The sequence below is a fragment of the Bombina bombina genome, chromosome 7, assembly GCF_027579735.1.
Source record: "Bombina bombina isolate aBomBom1 chromosome 7, aBomBom1.pri, whole genome shotgun sequence".
Lineage (NCBI taxonomy): Eukaryota > Metazoa > Chordata > Amphibia > Anura > Bombinatoridae > Bombina > Bombina bombina.
The window spans coordinates 135950408-135975557 of record NC_069505.1 but is presented as its reverse complement, the minus strand read 5'-3'; the positions used below and the strand labels follow the sequence as shown (position 1 = coordinate 135975557).

The 25150-nt window shown below is 40.6% G+C and overlaps 1 protein-coding gene across 4 annotated transcripts in view; it reads right to left on the bottom strand.

Annotated features, from left to right (window-relative positions):
• The window catches only part of DDB2 (damage specific DNA binding protein 2), a 75163-nt gene that overhangs the window by 11491 nt on the left and 38522 nt on the right, over nucleotides 1-25150 (bottom strand). For all 4 annotated transcript variants that reach the window (XM_053720332.1, XM_053720331.1, XM_053720333.1 and 1 more), the window contains exons 6-9: nucleotides 10863-10962; nucleotides 4478-4655; nucleotides 4260-4405; nucleotides 3953-4117 (exon numbers count right to left, since the gene is read on the bottom strand). In XM_053720332.1, coding sequence (XP_053576307.1) covers nucleotides 3953-4117; nucleotides 4260-4405; nucleotides 4478-4655; nucleotides 10863-10962 — 589 coding nt within the window. The remainder of the gene's footprint in view (nucleotides 1-3952; nucleotides 4118-4259; nucleotides 4406-4477; nucleotides 4656-10862; nucleotides 10963-25150) is intronic.

Below are 25150 nucleotides of genomic sequence, written 5' to 3'. Positions count from 1 at the left end.
AACTTAAGGTAGCACTTACCTCATCTTCTGCCTGGCAGCAAGGCAGCTCTCGGGTTTGAGAGGTCTTGTTCCTCACATCGACCTGAGGAATCAAAATGCTGAGTCAATGAATATCTCAGACTGAATGATGAGGGCAGCAGTAAATTATAGGAGGCACAGTGAGAATTATGTCCCACAAGTTCCCATTGCTCTAAAGCCACTGGAGCTCTACTGTAGAGACTGATATGGACTATGGCTACACCCTAGAACAAAGCAGCACACTCTGGCACTACTTTAAAAATAAACTCTTGATAGAAGAATCTATTCTAACACCTCACTTTACCTCTTCCTATCACTAACGTAGGCAAAGAGAATGACTGGAGTGAGAGGGAAGGGAGGAGCTATTTAACAGCTCTGCTGTGGTGCTCTTTGCCTCCTCCTGCTGACCAGGAGGTGAATATCCCATTAGTAATTAAGATGATCCGTGGACTCATTGTGTCTTAAAAAAGAAATAACCTTAGCTGAGACTAGCTGTGCAAGACTTCGCTGCTGCTTTTGTCCCAGTTCAGCCCTGCAATAACGAGAGCAGTGTTTATACTAGAATTCTTCCCTTTTCTTTGCTTCAGACTTTGAATACAGCAGAAGTGTGAAAGCTCTGTTTATTTAAACTGTCCGGCTTATCTCCCCCTCTCCCTTGCTGTGTTTGATTGATTAGAGAGGGCTCCAATTCCACATGAAAGCAAACACAGCAAGAGGGAGGGGGAGATGAGTCCGACAGTGTAAATAAACAGAGCGCTCATACTCACGCTGTAAATGTCAGAAGCACAGATGCACTTCATCACAAACAGGGAAGAATCATAAGAATCACACACTGTTGATGCCGGACGGTTTCTGAGATACTGTTGATGCCGGACGGTTTCTGAGATACTGTGAAACAAATCTGTCAGGTGGCTAGAGATACCGCTCTAGCATACTAGTAACTTGTGTTCCTGTCTCCTATCAGTAGACTGCTGAAAGCGGTGCTGGAGACAGGGGGGGGGGGGGGGCGAGTCTGCGCATGTGTTATCAATGTAAATAATTTAATTGCGCATGCAGGCCGCCATGATGTTTCTACCTAGGTAGAACATCGTAACAGGCTGCATAATAATAAGTAGAAAATGGGTTTGGCGCAAAATTAATTTTTCAATTAAAATTTCAAGAAATGGAAAGAAAACTGTACAAAGGTCCCAATTACAAATGGCTTTATTATAAAAATAAGTTTTGAATGAGTTGAAAATATTTTGTGTGTTTACTATCCCTTTAAGTTGAAGAATCTTCAGCTCCAGACTGGTAAGTTCATCTTATTCAGCCTGGATGTTACAAGTCTATACATTTCAATTTCCCATTCAAGTGGCCTGGGTGCTGTCAGCAATGCTCTATATTCTGTAGGTTCTTATTCCAATTCTAAGATTTTTTTCATCCTACAATTACTTGAGGTTATTTTGTATAATAACTATTTTGTATTTGAAGACAGATTTTATCGTCGGCTGCAGGGGACTGCTATGGGCTCCAATGTCGCCCCTAACTATGCAAATATTTATATGAACTCATTTGAAGAAAAATTTGTTTTTGAACACCCCCAGTTTCAGGAGTTTGGCGCTACATTGACTATATTTTTGGGGTCTGGTTGGGCGATGCTGGAGCTCGAGTCTTTGAACCACTCTACAACGAATATTAAATTTAAGTTGTCTAGTAGTGAGGTGAGAATTGATTTCCTTGATGTGTGTCACTAAGGAGGGTTGTGGTTTAACAACTGACATATTCAGGAAGGAAACTGATAGGAATAGTCTTCTTTGTTATGATAGTGCCCACCATCCATCTCTGATTAAATCTCTTCCCGCATTCAGATGCTTAGGGTAAAACGCATTGTAGACGATTAAGCTAAATCCCACATTAGATTAATAGAGATGGGTAACAAATTTCTGCAGAGAGGATATCTAAACGACCTGATCTCCAATACCATCAAAGAGATATCACCTACCCAGACAGAAGCATTGTTAAAACCCAAACCACTGAAATGTAGCAACAAAAGAATTAAATTTGTCGACATTGGGGCATCCTTCACAGGTGCAACCCTGATATATAGGAATTTTGTCAGTTCCCTATGCCCGCCTATAAACGCAGTAAAAATTTGAGATGTGCTGACAAAGGCGGACATTGGTTCTGGCAAAATTAACCAACAGAATTATATAACCAAGAAAAGTATGGGTTGTATCAATTGCAGTTCTATAATTAAGAGCCCATATTTTTTACATTCCCACATTTGCTACAAATTTAAATACAGGGATTATTTTACGTGCAACAACAATTATGTTGTTTACCTAATTAAATGCCCGTGTGAGCGGGTCTATGTGGGTGAATCAACTAAGCGTATTGGTGACCGTATAACTGAACACAAGAGTAACATAAGGTGTGGAGTGATCACAGCTCCGGTTGCTCATCACTTTTTATCAGTCGGCCGGCCACCAGATCAGCCAACTTCAGTTCCAAATTATTGAATTAAGACCCCTAGATGGGGAGGTAATAGGGATCTATTACTTAAATAACGTGAAACATTCTGGATTTTTAAGTTGGATACTTTGGAACCGAAGCGGATGAACAGAGAAATTAATTGGTCAGCTTTTTACTAATATGGGGATAGATAGTTATTTATGCTGTGTTGGTACTCTGTTTTGTAAATGTATTGTTTAACACCAGTGACATTTTATATCTGTAGTACATTGCATGATTATGTATTATTTTTTCTTTTGCATATCTAGGTACCCCAATGTCACACTAATCTGTTCATATTTACGCTGGTCTGACGTCTTAGAAAACTTCTTAGTGCTATGTATTATATGTATGTAAATGCTTTTAGAGTGTTTTACCTGCAATTTTTTTGTGATCATTATACATTTTTTTGTAACTATACTTTGCTGGATATGTGCACAATTAGAATAATATTGGATTTGTTGGTATGTTTTTCCTATGAGGCTTCATAGCTGTTTTTAATTAGCACTACTACATATAGTCTCAAGATGGCGCTATATTTATTTAGCAAGTTGCTATTTAGAATGTAAGGGTTAAACTCCCAGGTGAATGCCTATTTAACCAGGTGTGTTGCGAATGTAATTGAATCACATGATTAAGGGGCATTGGCCCCAAAATGTTGTGTCTTTTTTTGATCCTGATATGAAATAAACTAAGATGAAGCTTTTTTTGCAATTTGAGGAGAATCTCCGTTGTCTTTTTTTGTCATACAGTTTGAGAGCTTGGCAGTAGCTCTTGATTGTTCTCCCTCTCTGTGTGCTGGGCACTACTTTGTTTCTTGATCAGACATGTGGCAGTGCCAGACCAATCCCTTATATATTAGCAGATGTGCACTCTCACTTTCGGGTCAACTGCCAGGGTGCTAGTGGTTATCAAAAATTGTACAGAAAAAACTTGCACTCGCTGGAACTTTTCAATAAATCTTTACTGTGATGGTAAGGTTTTGGGGATAATATATCCCCTTCCTTCCTCAGTCTGAGTACATGTGTATGTATATATATATATATATATATATATATATATATATATATATATATATATATATATATATATATATATATATATATATATATATATATATATATATATATATATATCTGGCACACCCCCTCACTCTACAGCTATATACAGTGCTGGTAAAAACATGGTAGTGTCAGGTTTATACCTCACTCTGTATCTATATACAGTGCTGGCACACACACATAGTAGTATCATGATCTCTTCACACTCAGTGTTTGCAAACATGACAGCACCAGTCATCACTTTTACTTAAAAGCTATGCACAGCACCAGTTGACAGATGGCAGTGCCATGCTCCCCTCTATAGTTATCTAAAATTCCATTCATACATTATGTGGTTGTATGCAATATTATTTTAGACATGGCTGTGCCAGTCAATGCCTTACCGAGACAATGCCTGATGCATAAGGGTCATAAAGCTGGCATACAATGTCTCCCCTCTGTCCGTCAAACACATCTACTGTCCGAAGTTCATCCGATTTGTACCCTGGGAACTGAGGGTCTGGGTAACGTCCAGCAACAATCAGGTCATAACGAGGGTGCCATGTGGCCTAAAGAAGGTGAGAAACATTAGGCCACAATGTTCTGGCCCGTAACAAAAGAACAAAAAACATAACTTTCTCTTGATTGACAAAATATCCACTTGTAGACATTAAAAAATGATCAACAGGCTTGATTTTGTCATCCTCATACCTTGATAGCAGTTAGGTGCTGGAACTGTCGGTGAGGGTGTGGAATTATGTGCTGAGGTTTAGTCCAATCAGACGCAGAGTAAACTCGAATCTCGCTGTGCTGGTCAGTGGTGAGAAGCTTTGCTCCATCCGGTGGACTAAAATAAGCTACAGCAGAGATTATTACATAGAGAAGACCAACAAAGAGATGAACACAGACATATGGGCAATGGTAGTTACCAGAGTTTACGCCTTTTGCATGTGTCAGGGTGTGCAGACAGCTGGACTTGTCTTTAATATTTCTCAGGTCCCAGAGCTTAACTGTCTGGTCTACAGAGGCAGTAGCCAGGAGCCAGTCACAGCGAGGGTTAAATTCCACATGTGTCACTTTCTTCTTATGCAGTCTATGCTTCCAAAGCTAAACAAAGGAAAACAGAATGTATGCTTACCTGATAAATTACTTTCTCCAACGGTGTGTCCGGTCCACGGCGTCATCCTTACTTGTGGGATATTCTCTTCCCCAACAGGAAATGGCAAAGAGTCCCAGCAAAGCTGGCCATATAATCCCTCCTAGGCTCCGCCCACCCCAGTCATTCGACCGACGGACAGGAGGAAATATATATAGGAGAAACCATATGGTACCGTGGTGACTGTAGTTAGAGAAAATAATTCATCAGACCTGATTAAAAAACCAGGGCGGGCCGTGGACCGGACACACCGTTGGAGAAAGTAATTTATCAGGTAAGCATAAATTCTGTTTTCTCCAACATTGGTGTGTCCGGTCCACGGCGTCATCCTTACTTGTGGGAACCAATACCAAAGCTTTAGGACACGGATGAAGGGAGGGAGCAAATCAGGTTACCTAAACGGAAGGCACCACGGCTTGCAAAACCTTTCTCCCAAAAATAGCCTCCGAAGAAGCAAAAGTATCAAATTTGTAAAATTTGGCAAAAGTGTGCAGTGAAGACCAAGTCGCTGCCTTACATATCTGGTCAACAGAAGCCTCGTTCTTGAAGGCCCATGTGGAAGCCACAGCCCTAGTGGAGTGAGCTGTGATTCTTTCAGGAGGCTGCCGTCCGGCAGTCTCATAAGCCAATCGGATGATGCTTTTAAGCCAAAAGGAAAGAGGTAGAAGTCGCTTTTTGACCTCTCCTTTTACCAGAATAAACAACAAACAAGGAAGATGTTTGTCTGAAATCTTTTGTAGCCTCTAAATAGAATTTTAGAGCACGGACTACGTCCAAATTGTGTAACAAACGTTCCTTCTTTGAAACTGGATTCGGACACAAAGAAGGTACAACTATCTCCTGGTTAATATTTTTGTTAGAAACAACCTTAGGAAGAAAACCAGGCTTAGTACGCAAAACCACCTTATCTGCATGGAACACCAGATAGGGCGGAGAACACTGCAGAGCAGATAACTCTGAAACTCTTCTAGCAGAAGAAATTGCAACCAAAAACAAAACTTTCCAAGATAGTAACTTAATATCTATGGAATGTAAAGGTTCAAACGGAACCCCTTGAAGAACTGAAAGAACTAGATTTAGACTCCAGGGGGGAGTCAAAGGTCTGTAAACAGGCTTGATCCTAACCAGAGCCTGCACAAATGCTTGAACATCTGGCACAGCTGCCAGTCTTTTGTGTAGTAAGACAGATAAAGCAGAGATCTGTCCCTTTAGAGAACTTGCAGATAATCCTTTCTCCAAACCTTCTTGTAGAAAGGAGAGAATCTTAGGAATTTTTATCTTATTCCATGGGAATCCTTTGGATTCACACCAACAGATATATCTTTTCCATATTTTATGGTAAATCTTTCTAGTTACCGGTTTTCTGGCGTGAACCAGAGTATCTATCACAGAATCTGAAAACCCACGCTTCGATAGAGTCAAGCGTTCAATCTCCAAGCCGTCAGCTGGAGGGAGACCAGATTTGGATGTTCGAATGGACCCTGAACAAGAAGGTCCTGTCTCAAAGGTAGCTTCCATGGTGGAACCGATGACATATTCACCAGGTCTGCATACCAAGTCCTGCGTGGCCACGCAGGAGCTATCAAGATCACTGAGGCCCTCTCCTGATTGATCCTGGCTACCAGCCTGGGAATGAGAGGAAACGGTGGAAATACATAAGCTAGGTTGAAGGTCCAAGGTGCTACTAGTGCATCTACTAGAGTCGCCTTGGGATCCCTGGATCTGGACCCGTAGCAAGGAACCTTGAAGTTCTGACGAGACTCCATCAGATCCATGTCTGGAATGCCCCATAACTGAGTTATTTGGGCAAAGATCTCCGGATGGAGTTCCCACTCCCCCGGATGGAATGTCTGACGACTCAGAAAATCCGCCTCCCAGTTTTCCACACCTGGGATGTGGATCGCAGACAGGTGGCAGGAGTGATCCTCCGCCCATTGAATTATTTTGGTCACTTCTTTCATCGCCAGGGAACTCCTTGTTCCCCCCTGATGATTGATATACGCAACGGTCGTCATGTTGTCTGATTGGAACCTTATGAATCTGGCCTTTGCTAGCTGAGGCCAAGCCCTGAGAGCATTGAATATCGCTCTCAGTTCCAGAATGTTTATCGGGAGAATAGACTCTTCCCGAGACCATAGACCCTGAGCTTTTAGGGATTTCCAGACCGCGCCCCAGCCCACTAGACTGGCGTCGGTCGTGACAATGACCCACTCTGGTCTGCGGAAGCTCATTCCCTGGGACAGATGGTCCAGGGTCAGCCACCAACGGAGTGAGTCTCTGGTCTTCTGATCTACTTGAATCACTGGAGACAAGTCTGTATAGTCCCCATTCCACTGTTTGAGCATGCACAGTTGTAATGGTCTTAGATGAATTCGTGCAAAAGGAACTATGTCCATTGCTGCAACCATCAACCCTACTACTTCCATGCACTGCGCTATGGAAGGAAGAGGAACAGAATGAAGCACTTGACAAGAGCTTAGAAGTTTTGATTTTCTGACCTCTGTCAGAAAAATCCTCATTTCTAAGGAATCTATTATTGTTCCCAAGAAGGGAACTCTTGTTGACGGAGACAGAGAACTTTTTTCTATGTTCACCTTCCATCCGTGTGATCTGAGAAAGGCTAGAACGATGTCTGTATGAGCCTTTGCTTTTGACAGGGACGACGCTTGTATTAGAATGTCGTCCAAGTAAGGTACTACTGCAATGCCCCTCGGTCTTAGAACCGCTAGAAGGGACCCTAGCACCTTTGTGAAAATCCTTGGAGCAGTGGCTAACCCGAATGGGAGGGCCACAAACTGGTAATGCTTGTCCAGAAAAGCGAACCTTAGGAACTGATGATGTTCTTTGTGGATAGGAATATGTAGGTACGCATCCTTTAGATCCACGGTAGTCATAAATTGACTTTCCTGGATAGTGGGTAGAATCGTTCGAATGGTTTCCATCTTGAACGATGGTACCCTGAGAAATTTGTTTAGGATCTTCAAATCCAAAATTGGTCTGAAAGTTCCCTCTTTTTTGGGAACTACGAACAGATTGGAATAAAATCCCATTCCTTGTTCCTTTATTGGAACTGGGTGTATCACTCCCATCTTTAACAGGTCTTCTACACAATGTAAGAATGCCTGTCTCTTTATTTGGTTTGAGGATAAGTGAGACATGTGGAACCTTCCCCTTGGGGGTAGTTCCTTGAATTCCAGGAGATAACCTTGAGAAACTATTTCTAGCGCCCAGGGATCCTGAACATCTCTTGCCCAAGCCTGAGCAAAGAGAGAGAGTCTGCCCCCCACTAGATCCGGTCCCGGATCGGGGGCTACTCCTTCATGCTGTTTTGTTAGCAGCGGCAGGCTTATTGGCCTGCTTACCCTTGTTCCAGCCTTGCATCAGTTTCCAGGCTGGTTTGGGTTGTGAGGCATTACCCTCTTGCTTAGAGGATGCAGAATTAGAGGCCGGTCCGTTCCTGAAATTGCGAAAGGAACGAAAATTAGACTTATTTTTTGCCTTGAAAGACCTATCTTGTGGAAGGGCGTGGCCCTTTCCCCCAGTGATGTCTGAAATAATCTCTTTCAATTCTGGTCCAAATAGAGTTTTACCTTTGAAAGGGATGTTAAGCAATTTTGTCTTGGATGACACATCCGCTGACCAAGACTTTAGCCAAAGCGCTCTGCGCGCCACAATAGCAAACCCTGAATTTTTCGCTGCTAATCTAGCTAATTGCAAAGCGGCATCTAAAATAAAAGAGTTAGCCAATTTAAGTGCGTGAACTCTGTCCATAACCTCCTCATATGGAGTCTCTCTACTGAGCGACTTTTCTAGTTCCTCGAACCAGAACCACGCTGCTGTAGTGACAGGAACAATGCACGAAATTGGTTGTAGAAGGTAACCTTGCTGTACAAAAATCTTTTTAAGCAAACCTTCCAATTTTTTATCCATAGGATCTTTGAAAGCACAACTATCTTCGATAGGAATAGTAGTGCGTTTGTTTAGAGTAGAAACTGCCCCCTCAACCTTAGGGACTGTCTGCCATAAGTCCTTTCTGGGGTCGACCATAGGAAATAATTTCTTAAATATAGGGGGGGAACAAAAGGTATGCCGGGCTTTTCCCACTCCTTATTTACTATGTCCGCCACCCGCTTGGGTATAGGAAAAGCGTCGGGGTGCACCGGAACCTCTAGGAACTTGTCCATCTTGCATATTTTCTCTGGAATGACCAAGTTGTCACAATCATCCAGAGTAGATAACACCTCCTTAAGCAGTGCGCGGAGATGTTCTAATTTAAATTTAAATGTCACAACATCAGGTTCAGCTTGTTGAGAAATTTTTCCTGAATCTGAAATTTCTCCATCTGACAAAACCTCCCTCATGGCCCCTTCAGATTGGTGTGAGGGTATGACAGAACAATTATCATCAGCGCCCTCCTGCTCTTCAGTGTTTAAAACAGAGCAATCGCGCTTTCTCTGATAAGTAGGCATTTTGGATAAAATATTTGCAATGGAGTTATCCATTACAGCCGTTAATTGTTGCATGGTAATAAGCATTGGCGCACTAGATGTACTAGGGGCCTCCTGCATGGGCAAAACTGGTGTAGACACAGTAGGAGATGATGTAGTATCATGTTTACTCCCCTCATCTGAGGAATCATCTTGGGCAATTTCATTATCTGTGGCAGTACTGTCCTTACTTTGTTTGGACGCTATGGCACAATTATCACATAAATTTAAATGGGGAGACACATTGGCTTTCATACATATAGAACATAGCTTATCTGAAGGTACAGACATGTTAAACAGGCTTAAACTTGTCAACAAAGCACAAAAAACGTTTTAAAACAAAACCGTTACTGTCTCTTTAAATTTTAAACAGAAAACACTTTATTACTGAATATGTGAAAAAGTATGAAGGAATTGTTCAAAAATTACCAAAATTTCACCACAGTGTCTTAAAGCATTAATAGTATTGCACACCAAATTTCAGAGCTTTAACCCTTAAAATAACGGAACCGGAGCCGTTTATAAATTTAACCCCTATACAGTCCCAGCTATAGTCTTTGCTGAGACCCAACCAAGCCCAGAGGGGAATACGATACCAATTGATGCCTTCTAGAAGCTTTTCCAGCAATTTTTAGATCCTCGCACATGCATCTGCATGCCCTGCTCTCAAAAAACAACTGTGCAGTAATGGCGCGAAAATGAGGCTCAGTCTACAACTAGGAAGGCCCCCTGACTGGAAAAGGTGTCTAACACAGTGCCTGCCGTTTAATAAACGTTCCCCAAGTTTATAAATGCAAAATGTCAGCATAAATATGAATAAAATGCCCAAATAAAGCAATCGATTTAGCCCATAAAAATGTCTACCAGTTTTTTAGCCCATAATAAGCCCTTTATTCTGTTTGTTTGACTAAGAAAATGGCTTACCGGTCCCCATGAGGGGAAATGACAGCCTTCCAGCATTACATCGTCTTGTTAGAAATATGGCTAGTCATACCTTAAGCAGAAAAGTCTGCTAACTGCTTCCCCCAACTGAAGTTACTTCATCTCAACAGTCCTATGTGGAAAAAGCAATCGATTTTAGTTACTGTCTGCTAAAATCATTTTCCTCTCACAAACAGAAATCTTCATCCTTTTCTGTTTCAGAGTAAATAGTACATACCAGCACTATTTTAAAATAAACACTTGATAGAAGAATAAAACTACATTTAAACACCAAAAAACTCTTAACCATCTCCGTGGAGATGTTGCCTGTGCAACGGCAAAGAGAATGACTGGGGTGGGCGGAGCCTAGGAGGGATTATATGGCCAGCTTTGCTGGGACTCTTTGCCATTTCCTGTTGGGGAAGAGAATATCCCACAAGTAAGGATGACGCCGTGGACCGGACACACCAATGTTGGAGAAAATGGTTTGAGGTATACTGAGCATCCTATATATACACGTGTGTGTGTGTGTGTGGTGTGTGTGTGTGGTGTGTGTGGTATGTGTGTGGGGGGGGGGTGTGGTGTGTGTGTGTGGGGGGGTGTGTGGTGTGTGTGTGGTGTGTGTGTGGGGTGTATGTGGTGTGTGGGGTGTGTGTGGTGTGGGGGGGGTGTGTGTGGTGTGGTGTGTGAGTGTGTGTGTGGGGTGTGAGCACAGGAAAGCAACTGCTGCACTCAAGGTACATTACCCACCTCCTTCCCACACGTTTCCAACAGCACAACATTTCCCACGTTATCACCAGTCGCTACGCACTGCTGATTGGCGGATACATCCAGGCTACAGTACCACATGCTACAACAGAACAAATAAATTTAGAAAAAGTGACCACTGGATATAAAAGCTATAATTATTTTTAAACTTATCTTATAATGGATATAGAATTCAAAACAAATTGTTTATTGTATATGCCACAACACAGCATGTCAAAATGCAGGAAAGTAGAATTTTATTTTCCAAATCACTTTTTAGTTCTCCGTTGCATCACTTATGACTCGACATTGCTATTGACTATATGACAACTATATTAGAAATTAAAAATCCTTGTAGACATATAGAATAAAAACCTCCTCTCATCCATAAAGAAATTTAAAGAAACATTGTAGAAGAAAAACTACATGCTCTTATTTGTTGAGTGTGTCATTTTCAGGGGTTAAACACACAAAGTGCCACAAAGAATTGCTGGTTCTGAGCAGAAAACAGCCAGTAAGCCAATGGCAGCGGTAGTCACATACTGTAACCTAGCAACTTAATGGCTGTGTTCAGTTCTGGAGCGGCAATGCTTGTGGCTCCCGAGTGGGATGTGTTTAAACCCCCACATACAGTAGGTAGAGTTTCACAATGAATAAGAAGTAGAAAAATGACAAGCTCTAATAAATTAGAGCAGGGGTCAGCAACCTTGGCCCCCCAGATATTTTGGAACTACATTTCCCATGATGCTGAGACACTTTAGGCTGTCTGAGCATCATGGGAAATGTAGGCTGCTGAGCCCTGCATCAGAGCACATCATTTCTCCACTACAATGTCCTGGCCTTTATAAATGTTTTACAGCTCATAGATAGACTGGATATAAACAGAAATAAAAAAAAGGGTTAAACAATTGGCTGCTGCTACTGTGATTTGCCAAACACACAGAAGTCGCAGAAACCAGAGACTAAATCAAGTGTGATTAAAAGAGAACAGTGAATGAACCATTAAAAGAATATTAACTTAAAATCATGATTTATGGAATTGATTTTATTTTTGCGGTTTTCTTACCAATGACACTAAACCTGTTTTGAAAGAAAAAATAAATAAAAATATCATTAAAAATTGACAGTGGATGTGACTATATGCGTGGGCAAAGGATGAGTGTGGGGCTGTTTTTAATAACTTCCTGTCCCTAATAACCATACAATATTCAGTTTGCATAAAAGAGGAAGCCCACATGGTAAATAATAGCGGCCTAGATTACGAGTTTTGCGATAGCTGAAAAAGCAGCGTTAACAGGTGCTAACGCTGCTTTTTTACGCCCGCTGGTATTACGAGTCTTGAAGGTTTAGGGTCACCGCACACTTTTTTGGCCTTACCGCAAAACGACTTACGTAAACTTCATAAACCCTTTTTTCTATGGGACTTTTCATACCGCTGGTATTACGAGTCTGTCCAGGGAGGCCAAAAAGTGAGCGTTAGACTCTAAAACTTCAAGATCAATACCGTAAACTGAAAGGCAGTAGTTAAGAGTTTTATGTACAACGCAGTAAAATAAAACTCCTAACAAAAGTGGTAAAAAGTATACTAAACACCCATAAACTACCTATTAACCCGTAAACCGAGGCCCTCCCGCATCGCAAACAGTATTATAAAATTATTAACCCCTAATCTGCCACTCCAGACATCGCAGCCACCTACATTATATTTATTAATCCCTAATCTGCCGCCCCAATGTCGCCGCAACCTACCTACACTTATTAACCCCTAATCTGCCGCCCCGACATCGCGGCCACTATAATAAACATATTATCCCCTAAACCGCCACACCGCAAACACTAGTTTATTATTATTAACCCCTAATCTGCCGCCCCTAACATCGCCGCCACCTACCTACATTTATTAACCCCTAAACTGCCGCCCCCAACGTCGCCACCACTATATTCAATTTATTAACCCCTAAACATAAGTCTAACCCTAACACCCCCTAACTTAAATATTATTTAAATAAATCTAAATAAAAGTTCCTATCATTAACTAAATTATTCCTATTTAAAACTAAATAGTTACCTATAAAATAAACCCTAAGCTAGCTACAATATAACTAATAGTTACATTGTATCTAGCTTAGGGTTTATATTTATTTTACAGGCAAATTTGTATTTATTTTAACTAGGTAGAGTAGTTATTAAATAGTTATTAAGTATTTAATAACTACCTAGCTAAAATAAATACAAAAGTACCTGTAAAATAAAACCTAACCTAAGTTAGACTAACACCTAACACTAGACTATACTATAATTAAATAAAATTAACTACATTAAATACTATTAAATAAATTAAATTAGCTAAAGTACAAAAAAACAAAAACACAATTACAGAGAACCCCCCCCCAGATATTTAAACTAATTACACCTAATCTAACAGCCCTATCAAAATAAAAAATGCCCCCCCCCCCCAAAATAAAAAAAAAAACCCTAGCCTAAACTAAACTACCAATAGCCTTTAAAATGGCCTTTTGCAGGGCATTGCCCCAAAGTAATCAGCTCTTTTACCTGGAACAAAAAAAATACAAACAACCCCCAAACCGTAAAACCCACCACCCACAAAACCAACCCCCTAAATAAAATACAAGCTAAAAAACCTAAGCTCCCCATTGCCCTGAAAAGGGCATTTGGATGGGCATTGCCCTTTAAAGGGCAGTTAGCTCTTTTGCAGGCCCAAACCCTAAGCTAAAAATAAAACCCACCCAATACACCCTTAAAAAAAACCTAACACTAACCCCCAGAAGATCGACTTACCGGGAGACGTCTTCATCCAAGCCGGGCCGAGGTCCTCAACGAAGCCGGGAGAAGTCTTCATCCAAGCCGGGCGAAGTGGTCCTCCAGACGGGCAGAAATCTTCATCCAGACGGCATCTTCTATCTTCATCCATCCGGCGCGGAGCGGGTCCATCTTCAAGACATCCGACGTGGAGCATCCTCTTCTTCCGACGACTAAAGCTGAATGAAGGTACCTTAAAGTGATGTCATCCAAGATGGCGTCCCTTAGATTACGATTGGCTGATAGAATTCTATCAGCCAATCAAAATTAAGGTAGAAAAAATCCTATTGAAGTTTAACCCTATTGGCTGATCCACTCAGCCAATAGGATTGAACTCGCATTCTATTGGCTGTTCCAATCAGCCAATAGAATGCAAGCTCAATCCTATTGGCTGATTGGATCAGCCAATAGGATTAAACTTCAATCCTATTGGATGATTGCATCAGCCAATAAGATTTTTTTTACCTTAATTCCGATTGGCTGATAGAATTCTATCAGCCAATCGGAATCTAAGGGACCCCATCTTGGATGACGTCACTTAAAAGTACCTTCATTCAGCTTTAGTCATCGGAAGACGCGGATGCTCCGCGTCGGATGTCTTGAAGATGGACCCGCTCCGCGCCGATGGATGAAGATAGAAGATGCCGTCTGGATGAAAACTTCTGCCCGTCTGGAGGACCACTTCGCCCGGCTTGGATGAAGACTTCTCCCGGCTTCGTTGAGGACCTCGGCCTGGCTTAGATGAAGACGTCTCCCGGTAAGTCGATCTTCAGGGGGTTAGTGTTAGGTTTTTTTTAAGGGTGTATTGGGTGGGTTTTATTTTTAGCTTAGGGTTTGGGCCTGCAAAAGAACTAACTGCCCTTTTAAGGGCAATGCCCATTCAAATGCCCTTTTCAGGGCAATGGGGAGCTTAGGTTTTTTAGATAGTATTTTATTTGGGGGGTTGGTTCTGTGGGTGGTGAGTTTTACTGTTGGGGGGTTGTTTGTATTTTTTTTCCAGGTAAAAGAGCAGATTACTTTGGGGCAATGCCCCGCAAAAGGCCCTTTTAAGGGCTATTGGTAGTTTAGTTTAGACTAGGGTTTTTTTTTATTTTGGGGGGGCATTTTATTTGATAGGGCTATTAGATTAGGTGTAATTAGTTTAAATATCTGTAATTTTATTGTTATTTTCTGTAATTTAGTGTTTTTTTGTACTTTAGCTAATTTAATTTATTTAATAGTATTTAATGTAGTTAATTTATTTAATTATAGTGTAGTGTTAGGTGTTAGTGTAACTTAGGTTAGGTTTTATTTTACAGGTACTTTTGTATTTATTTTAGCTAGGAAGTTATTAAATACTTAATAACTATTCAATAACTATTCAACCTAATTAAAAACAAAATGTATGTTTACCTGATAAATTTATTTCTCTTAAGGTGTATCCAGTCCACGGGTTCATCCATTACTTGTGGGATACCAATACCAAAGCTTTAGGACACAGATGAAGGGAGGGACAAAGCAGGCCCTTAAACGGAAGGCACCACTGCCTGTAAGACCTTTCTCCCAAAAATAGCCTCCGAAGAAGCAAAAGTATCGAATGTGTTGAATTTAGAAAAAGTATGAAGCGAAGACCAAGTCGCCACCTTACAAATCTGTTCAACAGAGGCCTCATTCTTAAAAGCCCATGTGGAAGCTACCGCTCTAGTGGAATGAGCTGTAATTCTTTCAGGAGGCTGCTGGCCAGCAGTCTCATAAGCTAAGCGTATTATACTTCTTAGCCAAAAAGATAGAGAAGTTGCCGAAGCCTTTTGGCCTCTTCACTGTCCAGAGTAGACAACAAACAAAGCAGATGTTTGACAAAAATGCTTCGTAGCTTGTAAATAAAACTTTAAAGCACGAACCACATCAAGATTGTGTAAAAGACGTTCCTTCTTTGAGGAAGGATTAGGACATAATGAAGGAACAACAATCTCCTGATTTATGTTCTTATTAGATACTACCTTAGGAAGAAACCCAGGTTTGGTACGCAAAACTACCTTATCTGCATGGAAAATCAGATAAGGGGAATCACACTGTAAAGCAGATAACTCCAAAACTCTTTGAGCCGAGGAGATAGCTACTAGAAACAGAACTTTCCAAGATAAAAGTTTAATATCTATGGAATGCAGAGGTTCAAACGGAACCCCTTGAAGAACCTTAAGAACTAAATTTAAACTCCATGGCGGAGCAACAGGTTTAAACACAGGCTTAATTCTAACTAAAGCCTGACAAAACGCCTGAACGTCTGGAACCTCAGCCAGACGTTTGTGCAAAAGAATAGACAGAGCAGAAATCTGTCCCTTTAAGGAACTAGCAGACAATCCTTTCTCCAATCCCTCCTGGAGAAAAGATAATATTCTAGGAATCCTGACTTTACTCCATGAGTAACCCTTGGATTCACACCAATGAAGATATTTACACCATATCTTATGATAGATTTTCCTGGTGACAGGCTTTCGAGCCTGAATTAAGGTACAATGACCGACTCGGAAAAACCACGCTTTGATAGAATCAAGCGTTCAATCTCCAAGCAGTCAGACGTAGAGAAATTAGAGTTGGATGTTTGAAAGGACCTTGAAGTAGAAGGTCCTGTCTCAGCGGCAGAGTCCATGGTGGAAAGGATGACATGTCCACTAGATCTGCATGCCAAGTCCTGCGTGGCCACGCAGGAGCTATCAAAATCACCGAAGCTCTCTCCTGCTTGATCTTGGCAATCAGACGAGGGAGCAGAGGAAACGGTGGAAACACATAAGCCAGGCTGAAGGACCAGGGCGCTGCTAGAGCATCTATCAGCGCTGCCTTGGGATCCCTGGACCTGGACCCGTAACAAGGAAGCTTCACGTTCTGACTAGACGCCATGAGATCCAGTTCTGGTTTGCCCCATAGATGAATCAACTGGGCAAATACCTCCGGATGGAGTTCCCACTCCCCCGGATGAAAAGTCTGCCGACTTAAAAAATCCGCCTCCCAGTTCTCTATTCCTGGGATATAGATAGCTGAGAGATGGCAAGAGTGAACCTCTGCCCATAGAATTATCTTTGAAACCTCCAACATCGCCAGGGGGCTCTTTGTACCCCCCTGATGGTTGATATAGGCTACAGTTGTGATGTTGTCTGACAGAAATCTGATGAACCTGACCGCAGCTAGCTGAGGTCAAGCCTGAAGAACATTGAATATCGCTCTTAGTTCCAGAATGTTTATCGGAAGGAGGGCTTCCTCCTGAGTCCACAAACCCTAAGCCTTCAGGGAGTTCCAGACTGCGCCCCAGCCCAGAAGGCTGGCATCTTTTGTCACTATAGTCCATTCTGGCCTGCGGAAGCTCATTCCCCTGGACAGATGGACCCGAGATAGCCACCAGAGAAGAGAATCTCTGGTCTCTTGATCCAGATTTAGCAGAGGGGAAAAATCTGTGTAATCCCCATTCCAATGATTGAGCATGCAAAGTTGCAGTGGTCTGAGATGTAGGCGGGCAAATGGAACTATGTCCCTTGCCGCTACCATTAAGCCGATTACTTCCATACACTGAGTCACTGACGGCTGAGAAGTGGAATAAAGAGCACGGCAGGAAGTTAGAAGCTTTGACAACCTGACCTCTGTCAGAAAAATCTTAATTTCTACTGAATCTATCAGAGTTCCTAGGAAGGAAACTCATGTGAGAGGGGAGAGAGAACTCTTTTCTTCGTTCACCTTCCACCCGTGAGACCTCAGAAAGAACAATGTCCTTATGGGACTTGGCGATTTGAAAAGTCGACGCCTGTATCAGAATGTCGTCTAGGTAAGGGGCCACCGCTATGCCCCGTGGCCTTAGAACCGCCAGTAGGGACCCAAGAACCTTTGTAAAGATTCTTGGTGCCGTGGCTAGCCCGAAGGTAAGAGCCACAAACTGGTAATGCCTGTCTAGGAAGGCAAACCTGAGAAACCGATGATGATCTCTGTGTATCGGAATGTGGAGATAAGCATCCTTTAAGTCCATGGTAGTCATATATTGACCCTCCTGGATCAAAGGTAGGATGGTTTGAATAGTCTCCATCTTGAAGGATGGGACCCTGAGAAATTTGTTTAGGATCTTGAGATCCAAGATTGGTCTGAAAGTTCCCTCTTTTTTGGGAACTATAAACAGATTTGAATAGAATCCTTGCCCCTGTTCCTCCCTTGGAACTGGGTGGATCACTCCCATGACCAGAAGGTCTTGAACACAACCTAAGAATGCCTCTCTCTATCTGGTTTGCAGATAATTCTATTAAAAAAGTGTTTAAGCAGAGCGCTGGTTAATAAACGGGATACCACACAACTTACAAGGGAGAAAAGATCCTTCTATTTTGGTGGTAGTAAGTGCGCTAAAAGAAAGCTAAAGGTATCCAATTGTATCCAGTATTAAATAAAAGAGTTATAAAATATATATATAACAATGTGCAAAGTGTAATGCGTGTATTAGGATTCCACAGTCAAAAAAGAAAGATAGGGTGTGTGGGGGGAAATGAGAGGATCTATACAAAAATAACAGTGTCCGTGAACAAATAGTGGTTTTTAAATATCTTACTTAAGGAGGATGATAGTTAAGCGTTCTATCAATAGTGTACTAATGATAAAAATAAAGTCAAAGTATGTGACAATTAGCAGTGTGACCATATATTGGTGTAATATTAAAAGTATCAAGCAAATTGTTAGTGTATGTTAAAAAGAAACAATACGTTAAATTGTAGTGAAAAAACTAAATATATCTAAAAAATGTCCTTGCAGCCTAAATCATATATCAAAAATATTTAATTATACACAATCACAATCAAATTGGAACTTGAAACAAAGGGACGTCTCCCCAGATAAAAAATAATAAAAACAGAATTTAAGCAAGTAGAAATTCCATACTCAATACTAAGTAAGCAGACTTGGCTGAGGAAATGTGTTAATAATCCACTGTGTTGTGCAGAGAGACACAGTCTCTTATAGCATCAGAACCTTTCGTTGTTGCTTTATAGATAGGTTTTACTGACCAAGTTCAGGGTTTGGGAAATGTGTAGACTCCTTATAGCACAATACAGTCATTCAACTTTATTGAACTTAATGCTTTAAGATTCTTTCTACTTACTTCACCACTCGTGTGGCAACGATATCATCTGTACAGCTCCAAGTTTCCAAACTAAGTCAGTGCGCCGCGTGTATCTCGGCGTCTGACGTCATCGGCAAACTTCAACTGCTGTTACCGTGATAATCGGCTTTCTGGATATTAGAATCACAGGTTGTTTTGGAGATAATCACTCTTTGTGTTTCCAACGGAGGTAATTCCCTGCACTTAGTGCTGATTGCACGCAGGAAAAAAGGAGGATGTTGAAAAATGTAGATAACCCGGGTTAATAAGTAAAGTTGAGAAAATCCTTAAATATAGAATGTCCTCATTCAAGTTGTAATGTCAGATAACACAGCCACTCAGATCAACGCGTTTCGCTCGCCAGGGAGCTTTTTCAAGATAGATGTGACTGGTCAGGTGTACCCTTATAAAGGTGTCAGAAAACCCTCATTGGTAGTTTTTTGATTGGTGTATTTAAGGTGGAATCACAGGAATACTATGTATCTGTGTATGTCCCAACTGATTAAGGTGGAATAGTCTCTTCATGTTCATTCTCAGCTTAAAGAGGAATATCTTTTTAGATTAATATCTTGTTTACTAGAAAAGGCTACTATATAGGTACTACTGCAATATTCCTAATATTCTAAAATGAATGATATTCATAAAAAATATATCTAACAGCATCTAAAAAATAATAATTAATATTCATAAAATTTGTCTAACATATATCTAAAACCTCTTTTAGGGTATTTTAATAAAAATGGCCATAAAACTTGAATCTTGTAATATAAGGGTTTTTATAAGACAGAAGAGATATATATGTACATCCTACATTACTGGAAATTCCAAAAGGAATTTTGTCGAGTTGATTATGACCATAAAACTTAAACAGTATAAAAATTACAATATAGAATCACCATTAGTCAAACAGAAAGGGTGAGAGATCTAGTTCCGAGTTTAAACCTCTTGGGTACAGAGTATCGTATTTATAAATTAGCTCTGCTTCTTTTATCAGTAATTTCTTCTCTATACTGCCACCTGTATTGTGCTATAAAGGAGTCTACACATTTCCCAAACCCTGAACTTGGTCAGTAAAACCTATCTATAAAGCAACAACGAAAGGTTCTGATGCTATAAGAGACTGTCTCTCTCTGCACAACACAGTGGATTATTAACACATTTCCTCAGCCAAGTTTGCTTACTTAGTATTGAGTATGGAATTTCTACTTGCTTAAATTCTGTTTTTATTATTTTTTTATCTGGGGAGACGTCCCTTTGTTTCAAGTTCCAATTTGATTGTGATTGTGTATAATTAAATATTTTTGATATATGATTTAGGCTGCAAGGAAATTTTTTAGATATATTTAGTTGTTTCACTACAATTTAACGTATTGTTTCTTTTTAACATACACTAACAATTTGCTTGATACTTTTAATATTACACCAATATATGGTCACACTGCTAATTGTCACATACATTGACTTTATTTTTATCATTAGTACACTATTGATAGAACGCTTAACTATCATCCTCCTTAAGTAAGATATTTAAAAACCACTATTTTTTCACGGACACTGTTATTTTTGTATAGATCCTCTCATTTCCCCCCACACACCCTATCTTTCTTTTTTTACTGTGGAATCCTAATACACGCATTACACTTTGCACATTGTTATATATATATTTTATAACTCTTTTATTTAATACTGGATACAATTGGATACCTTTAGCTTTCTTTTAGCGCACTTACTACCACCAAAACTCCTTGCAGATAATTCTGAGAGATGAAATCTCCCTTTTGGAGATGAGACTTTGAAATCCAGAAGATATCCCTGGGAAACAATCTCCAGAGCCCAGGGATCCTGGACGTCTCTTGCCCAAGCCGGGGCGCAGAGAGAAAATCTGCCCCCAACTAGATCCGGTCCTGGATCGGGGGCTACTCCTTCATGCTGTCTTAGAATCAACAGCAGGCTTCTTGGATTGTTTCCCCTTGTTCCATGATTGGTTGGGTCTCCAAGTGGACTTAGGCTGGGTAGAGTTTCCCTCCTGTCGGGAGGAGGAAACAAAGGAATTCCCCTTAAAGTTTCGAAAGGAACGAAAATTACCGACGTCCCTTTTGCTTGCTTCTTTTATTTCTTAAGTAAGCCTTCCGGCTTCTTATCCATAGGGTCTTTGAAAGCACAGCTAACCTCAATAGGGATAGTAGTGCGCTTGGCCAGAGTGGAAACAGCTCCTTCCACCTTGGGGACAGTCTGCCAAGTTTCCTTTATAGCTCCGCCACAGGAAACAACTTCTTGAAAACCGGTGATGGAGAAAAAGGAATACCAGGTTTATCCCATTCCTTAGAAATAATCTCCAAAGTCTTCTTAGGAACTGGAAAGACATCAGTATATGATGGGACTTCAAAATATTTATCCATCTTGCCCAACTTCTCTGGGGCCACTACTAGAGAAGTGTCACAATCATGCAAAGTTGTTAGTACCTCCCTGAGTAACAGACGGAGGTGTTCCAACTTAAACCTGAAAGAAACCACCTCAGAATCTGTCACAGGTGCAGAACTTTCAGACTCAGAAATTTCACTTTCTGATAAAAACTCTGAACCCTCTACCTCAAAGCCCTGATAGGGTATATTCGAAATGGACACCAGAGAGTCAGCATCCTCACTCTGGTCGAACTTTCTTTTACGCCTGCCTTGTAACATAGGCAGGGCAGATAATGCCTCTGAAATAGTAGAAGACATGACCCTAGCTATGTCAGATAGAGTAATTCCAGCCGAAACCGGAACAGGAGTACATGGCACTGCTTGAGCGGGCAATATTTCCTGGGACACTTGGGGAGACAGCTGCGACATACTCTGGATCTCATCCTGTGACCCCTGCGAAGTACCCGCCTTAGATAACGATTGCTCATTAAAAATCTTATCTTTGAAACTCAAAGCCTTCTCAACACAGGAAGGGCAAAAAGAGACAGGTGGTTCAACTTGAGCATTCAAGCACATGGAGCAAACACCAGATTCAGCATCCATCTCAATGCACATATAAAACAAAAATATATATATATATATATATATATATTTTTTTATTTATTTTTTTATGTTACTGTGCCTTTAAGACACAAAAACAATACCTTAGCAACTCAGCTCTAATGACAAACTGACATGTATAGGCAATTAGAATACAAAAAAAACGTTATATAGAAAAAAATGGTACTGTACCTTTAAATTTAAAACGTTATGAAAAAAAACCCTTTTTTTTAAAACTAAAAACGATATAGAAAAAAACTATGCAATCAAACACCTCTACACCTCAGCAGCCTGCTGAGGTGCCTACCTGCCCCCTGAAAAAGGATTAAACCTCTTGGTTTTTGCTTGTTTCTCGCAGAAGAAAAACAGCTTTTGCTTGCAGGGAAACAGGAACCAGTATTCATTTTTCTTTTTGGAGAAAAAAAACACGACTTCCACTGCCAGATATATTGTTCTAGACACCATGCACACAGAAAAAAGGCTCCATGCAACTCTACCAAGCATGGACCCAATACAGGAAACAGGAAAGTGCGTGAAAATAGGCCCCGCCCATCGTGGGCGTCACCCAAAACGGCTCCATAAGGATATTGAACTAATATCAATAAAACTAAGCAGTCTCCCACACAAAAAAACGCCCCAGTGCCAGTACATACAGTCAAAAAAGGAGACCCTTTATAAATGCAGAAGGGGTACTTTGTCCCAGAACTGCAAAGCAGCCTTTTATACTTGTGAAGTGCCATAATATCCTTGCTCCCAGCATGAATAAAGAAAAGGCACTTACCTCCCTGCTGACCGACAGCAAGATCTTCCATCAGGAGTAAGAGGATATCTTCTCCCTCCCATGGTCCTGTGGAAGCAGATCAGCCTGAGTTACCATGCGCTTAGGCCATCTATATAGGGGCAGCAGATATTTAGGAGGCGCAATGAGAATTATGTCCCACCAGTTCCTAATGCTTTAAAGCCACCAAAAAGCCCTTCTATAGAGACTGATAAGATCTAGGCTACACCCCAGATGAAAGTAGCACATTCTGGCACCACTTTTAAAATAAACTCTTGATTGAAGAATCCTTTCTAACACCTCACTTTGCCACACTCCTATTACTAACACAGGCAAAGAGAATGACTGGGTTGGTGGGGAAGGGAGCAGCTATTTAACAGCTTTGCTATAGGTGCTCTTTGCCGCCTCCTGTTGACCAGGAGGTGAATATCCCATAAGTAATGAGATGATCTGTGGACTCGTCATGTCCTTAAGATGAAATGAACCCTAAGCTAGATACAATGTAACTATTAGTTATATTGTAGCTAGCTTAGGGTTTATTTTACAGGTAAGTATTAAGTTTTAAATAGGAATAATTTAGTTAATGATAGGAATTTTTATTTAGATTTATTTAAATTATATTTAAAGTTAGGGGGTGTTAGGGCTAGACTTAGGTTTAGAGGTTAATAAATTTAATATACTGGCGGCGACATTGGGGGCGGCAGATTAGAGGTTAATAATTATAATGTAGGTGGCAGCAAATTAGGGGTTGATAAATATAATGTAGGTGGCGGTGGTGTCCAGAGCGGCAGATTAGGGGTTCATAAATATAATGCAGGTTTCGGCGATGTCAGAGGCAGCAGATTAGGGGTTAATAAGTGTAAGATTAGGGGTGTTTAAACTCGGGTTCGGTTAGGGTGTTAGGTGTAAACATAAATTTTATTTCCCCATAGGAATCAATGGTGCTGCGTTAGTGAGTTTTACGCTGCTTTTTTGCAGGTGTTAGACTTTTTTTCAGCCGGTGAGAGAAAACTGCTTGTTAGCACCGCACCCGTTACCGCAAAACTCTTAATCTAGGCGAGCGTATTGGCAGCCTCACTTTGCTCTTTCTTTTCCTACTCGCAGGAGTAAGATGATTGTAAAAGTTTGTATCACAACGTTTATCTTAGGGTGCTACTAAGCACTTTTTAAATGAATATATTTCAAAGAGCACTCATCTCAATTTCAACTGACAGGGTGCCAAACGTTAAATATGAGAACAGAAGGAGGCACTCGCTGGTCTTTTAATAAGTGAATTTAATCTCTTAAGCGTGACGTTTCGGGGACACAATCCCCCTGAGGAAGACAATACAAAATAACAAACAGTATTGTTATTCGGTATTGTCGCCCCGAAACGTTACATTAAAGGTAGTTTTGGAAATCCTGGCAAGTGCATCCCCATTCTCTACTACTATCAATACTATGGAAGCACCCTGGGTGGATGAAATGTTAACCTTGAGTGCTGGCGCGTGTGTGTGCGTGTATATATATATATATATATATATATATATATATATATATATATATATATATATACATACACACGTATAAATTTTTTTTAATGGCGGCGAGTGAAAGTGAATGTTGAGTCTGAAGTCTGGCGGGGAGTTGCAAGTAGCAAAATCGCTACATATTTGCAGAATGTACATTCCTATTGCAGCACTGACACACACATTTTGGGCTATGTGCTACAACTATTATCTAAATGGATATAGCCATGAAAGTGGATATATGTTATTCCTCTAGAGCTGTAGGGCCTCATTCGTGCTTAGACTGTTACTTCTGAGAGGGTAAATGGGAGAGATAGATATAGAGATGATAAAGATGATAGAGATAGAGAGAGTAAAAGGAGAGATTGAAGAGAGGAAGGAGTTGACAAAGATAGTTAAAAGAGAGAAGGGGGAGATGATGAATATTCAAAAAATAAATGTAAAAAAAAAATCTCCAGGTCTGCTATGATTTTCCATGAGTGTCAGCACTCTCTATGTTCATCAACTTTATTTTTCTATCCAAATGTCTTACCCAGAACCTTTAGTTGATGTTTCTATCCAAATGTCTTACCCAGAACCTTTAGTTGATGTTTCTAACGGCTATGAACTTATTTTTGTTAATGTATTACTGTATGTAACATTATTTAGTTTGTTATAGTATAAAATAAAAACATTATTATAAAATGTTTCACAATGCCTTAACATATGCAAAGAGGGGTTGAAGTGGTGGGTGTGGATGGGATTAGAGGTGGCGAGTTACCTGCGGAACCAAGCACTCGCGTTTCTTCCAGTATGGCCGGGGTGCAGGTACATATAAATAATACATAAAATCCAAACAGAGACCGCACTGCCCGGACTTATGATGAAAAAACAATCACTGGTTTAATTTTTATTAAACCAGTGATTGTTTTTTTCATCATAAGTCCGGAGGGTGCGGTCTCTGTTTGGAATATATATGTAATTATGCATACTAAAGATATCAAACTTTAATAAAGCGATGGTCAGTTTTATTTGGAAAAAAACAAAAATTAGGATTTCTGCAACTAAGTTTCCACAATTTTGCGGGAGGGCTAGCTCTA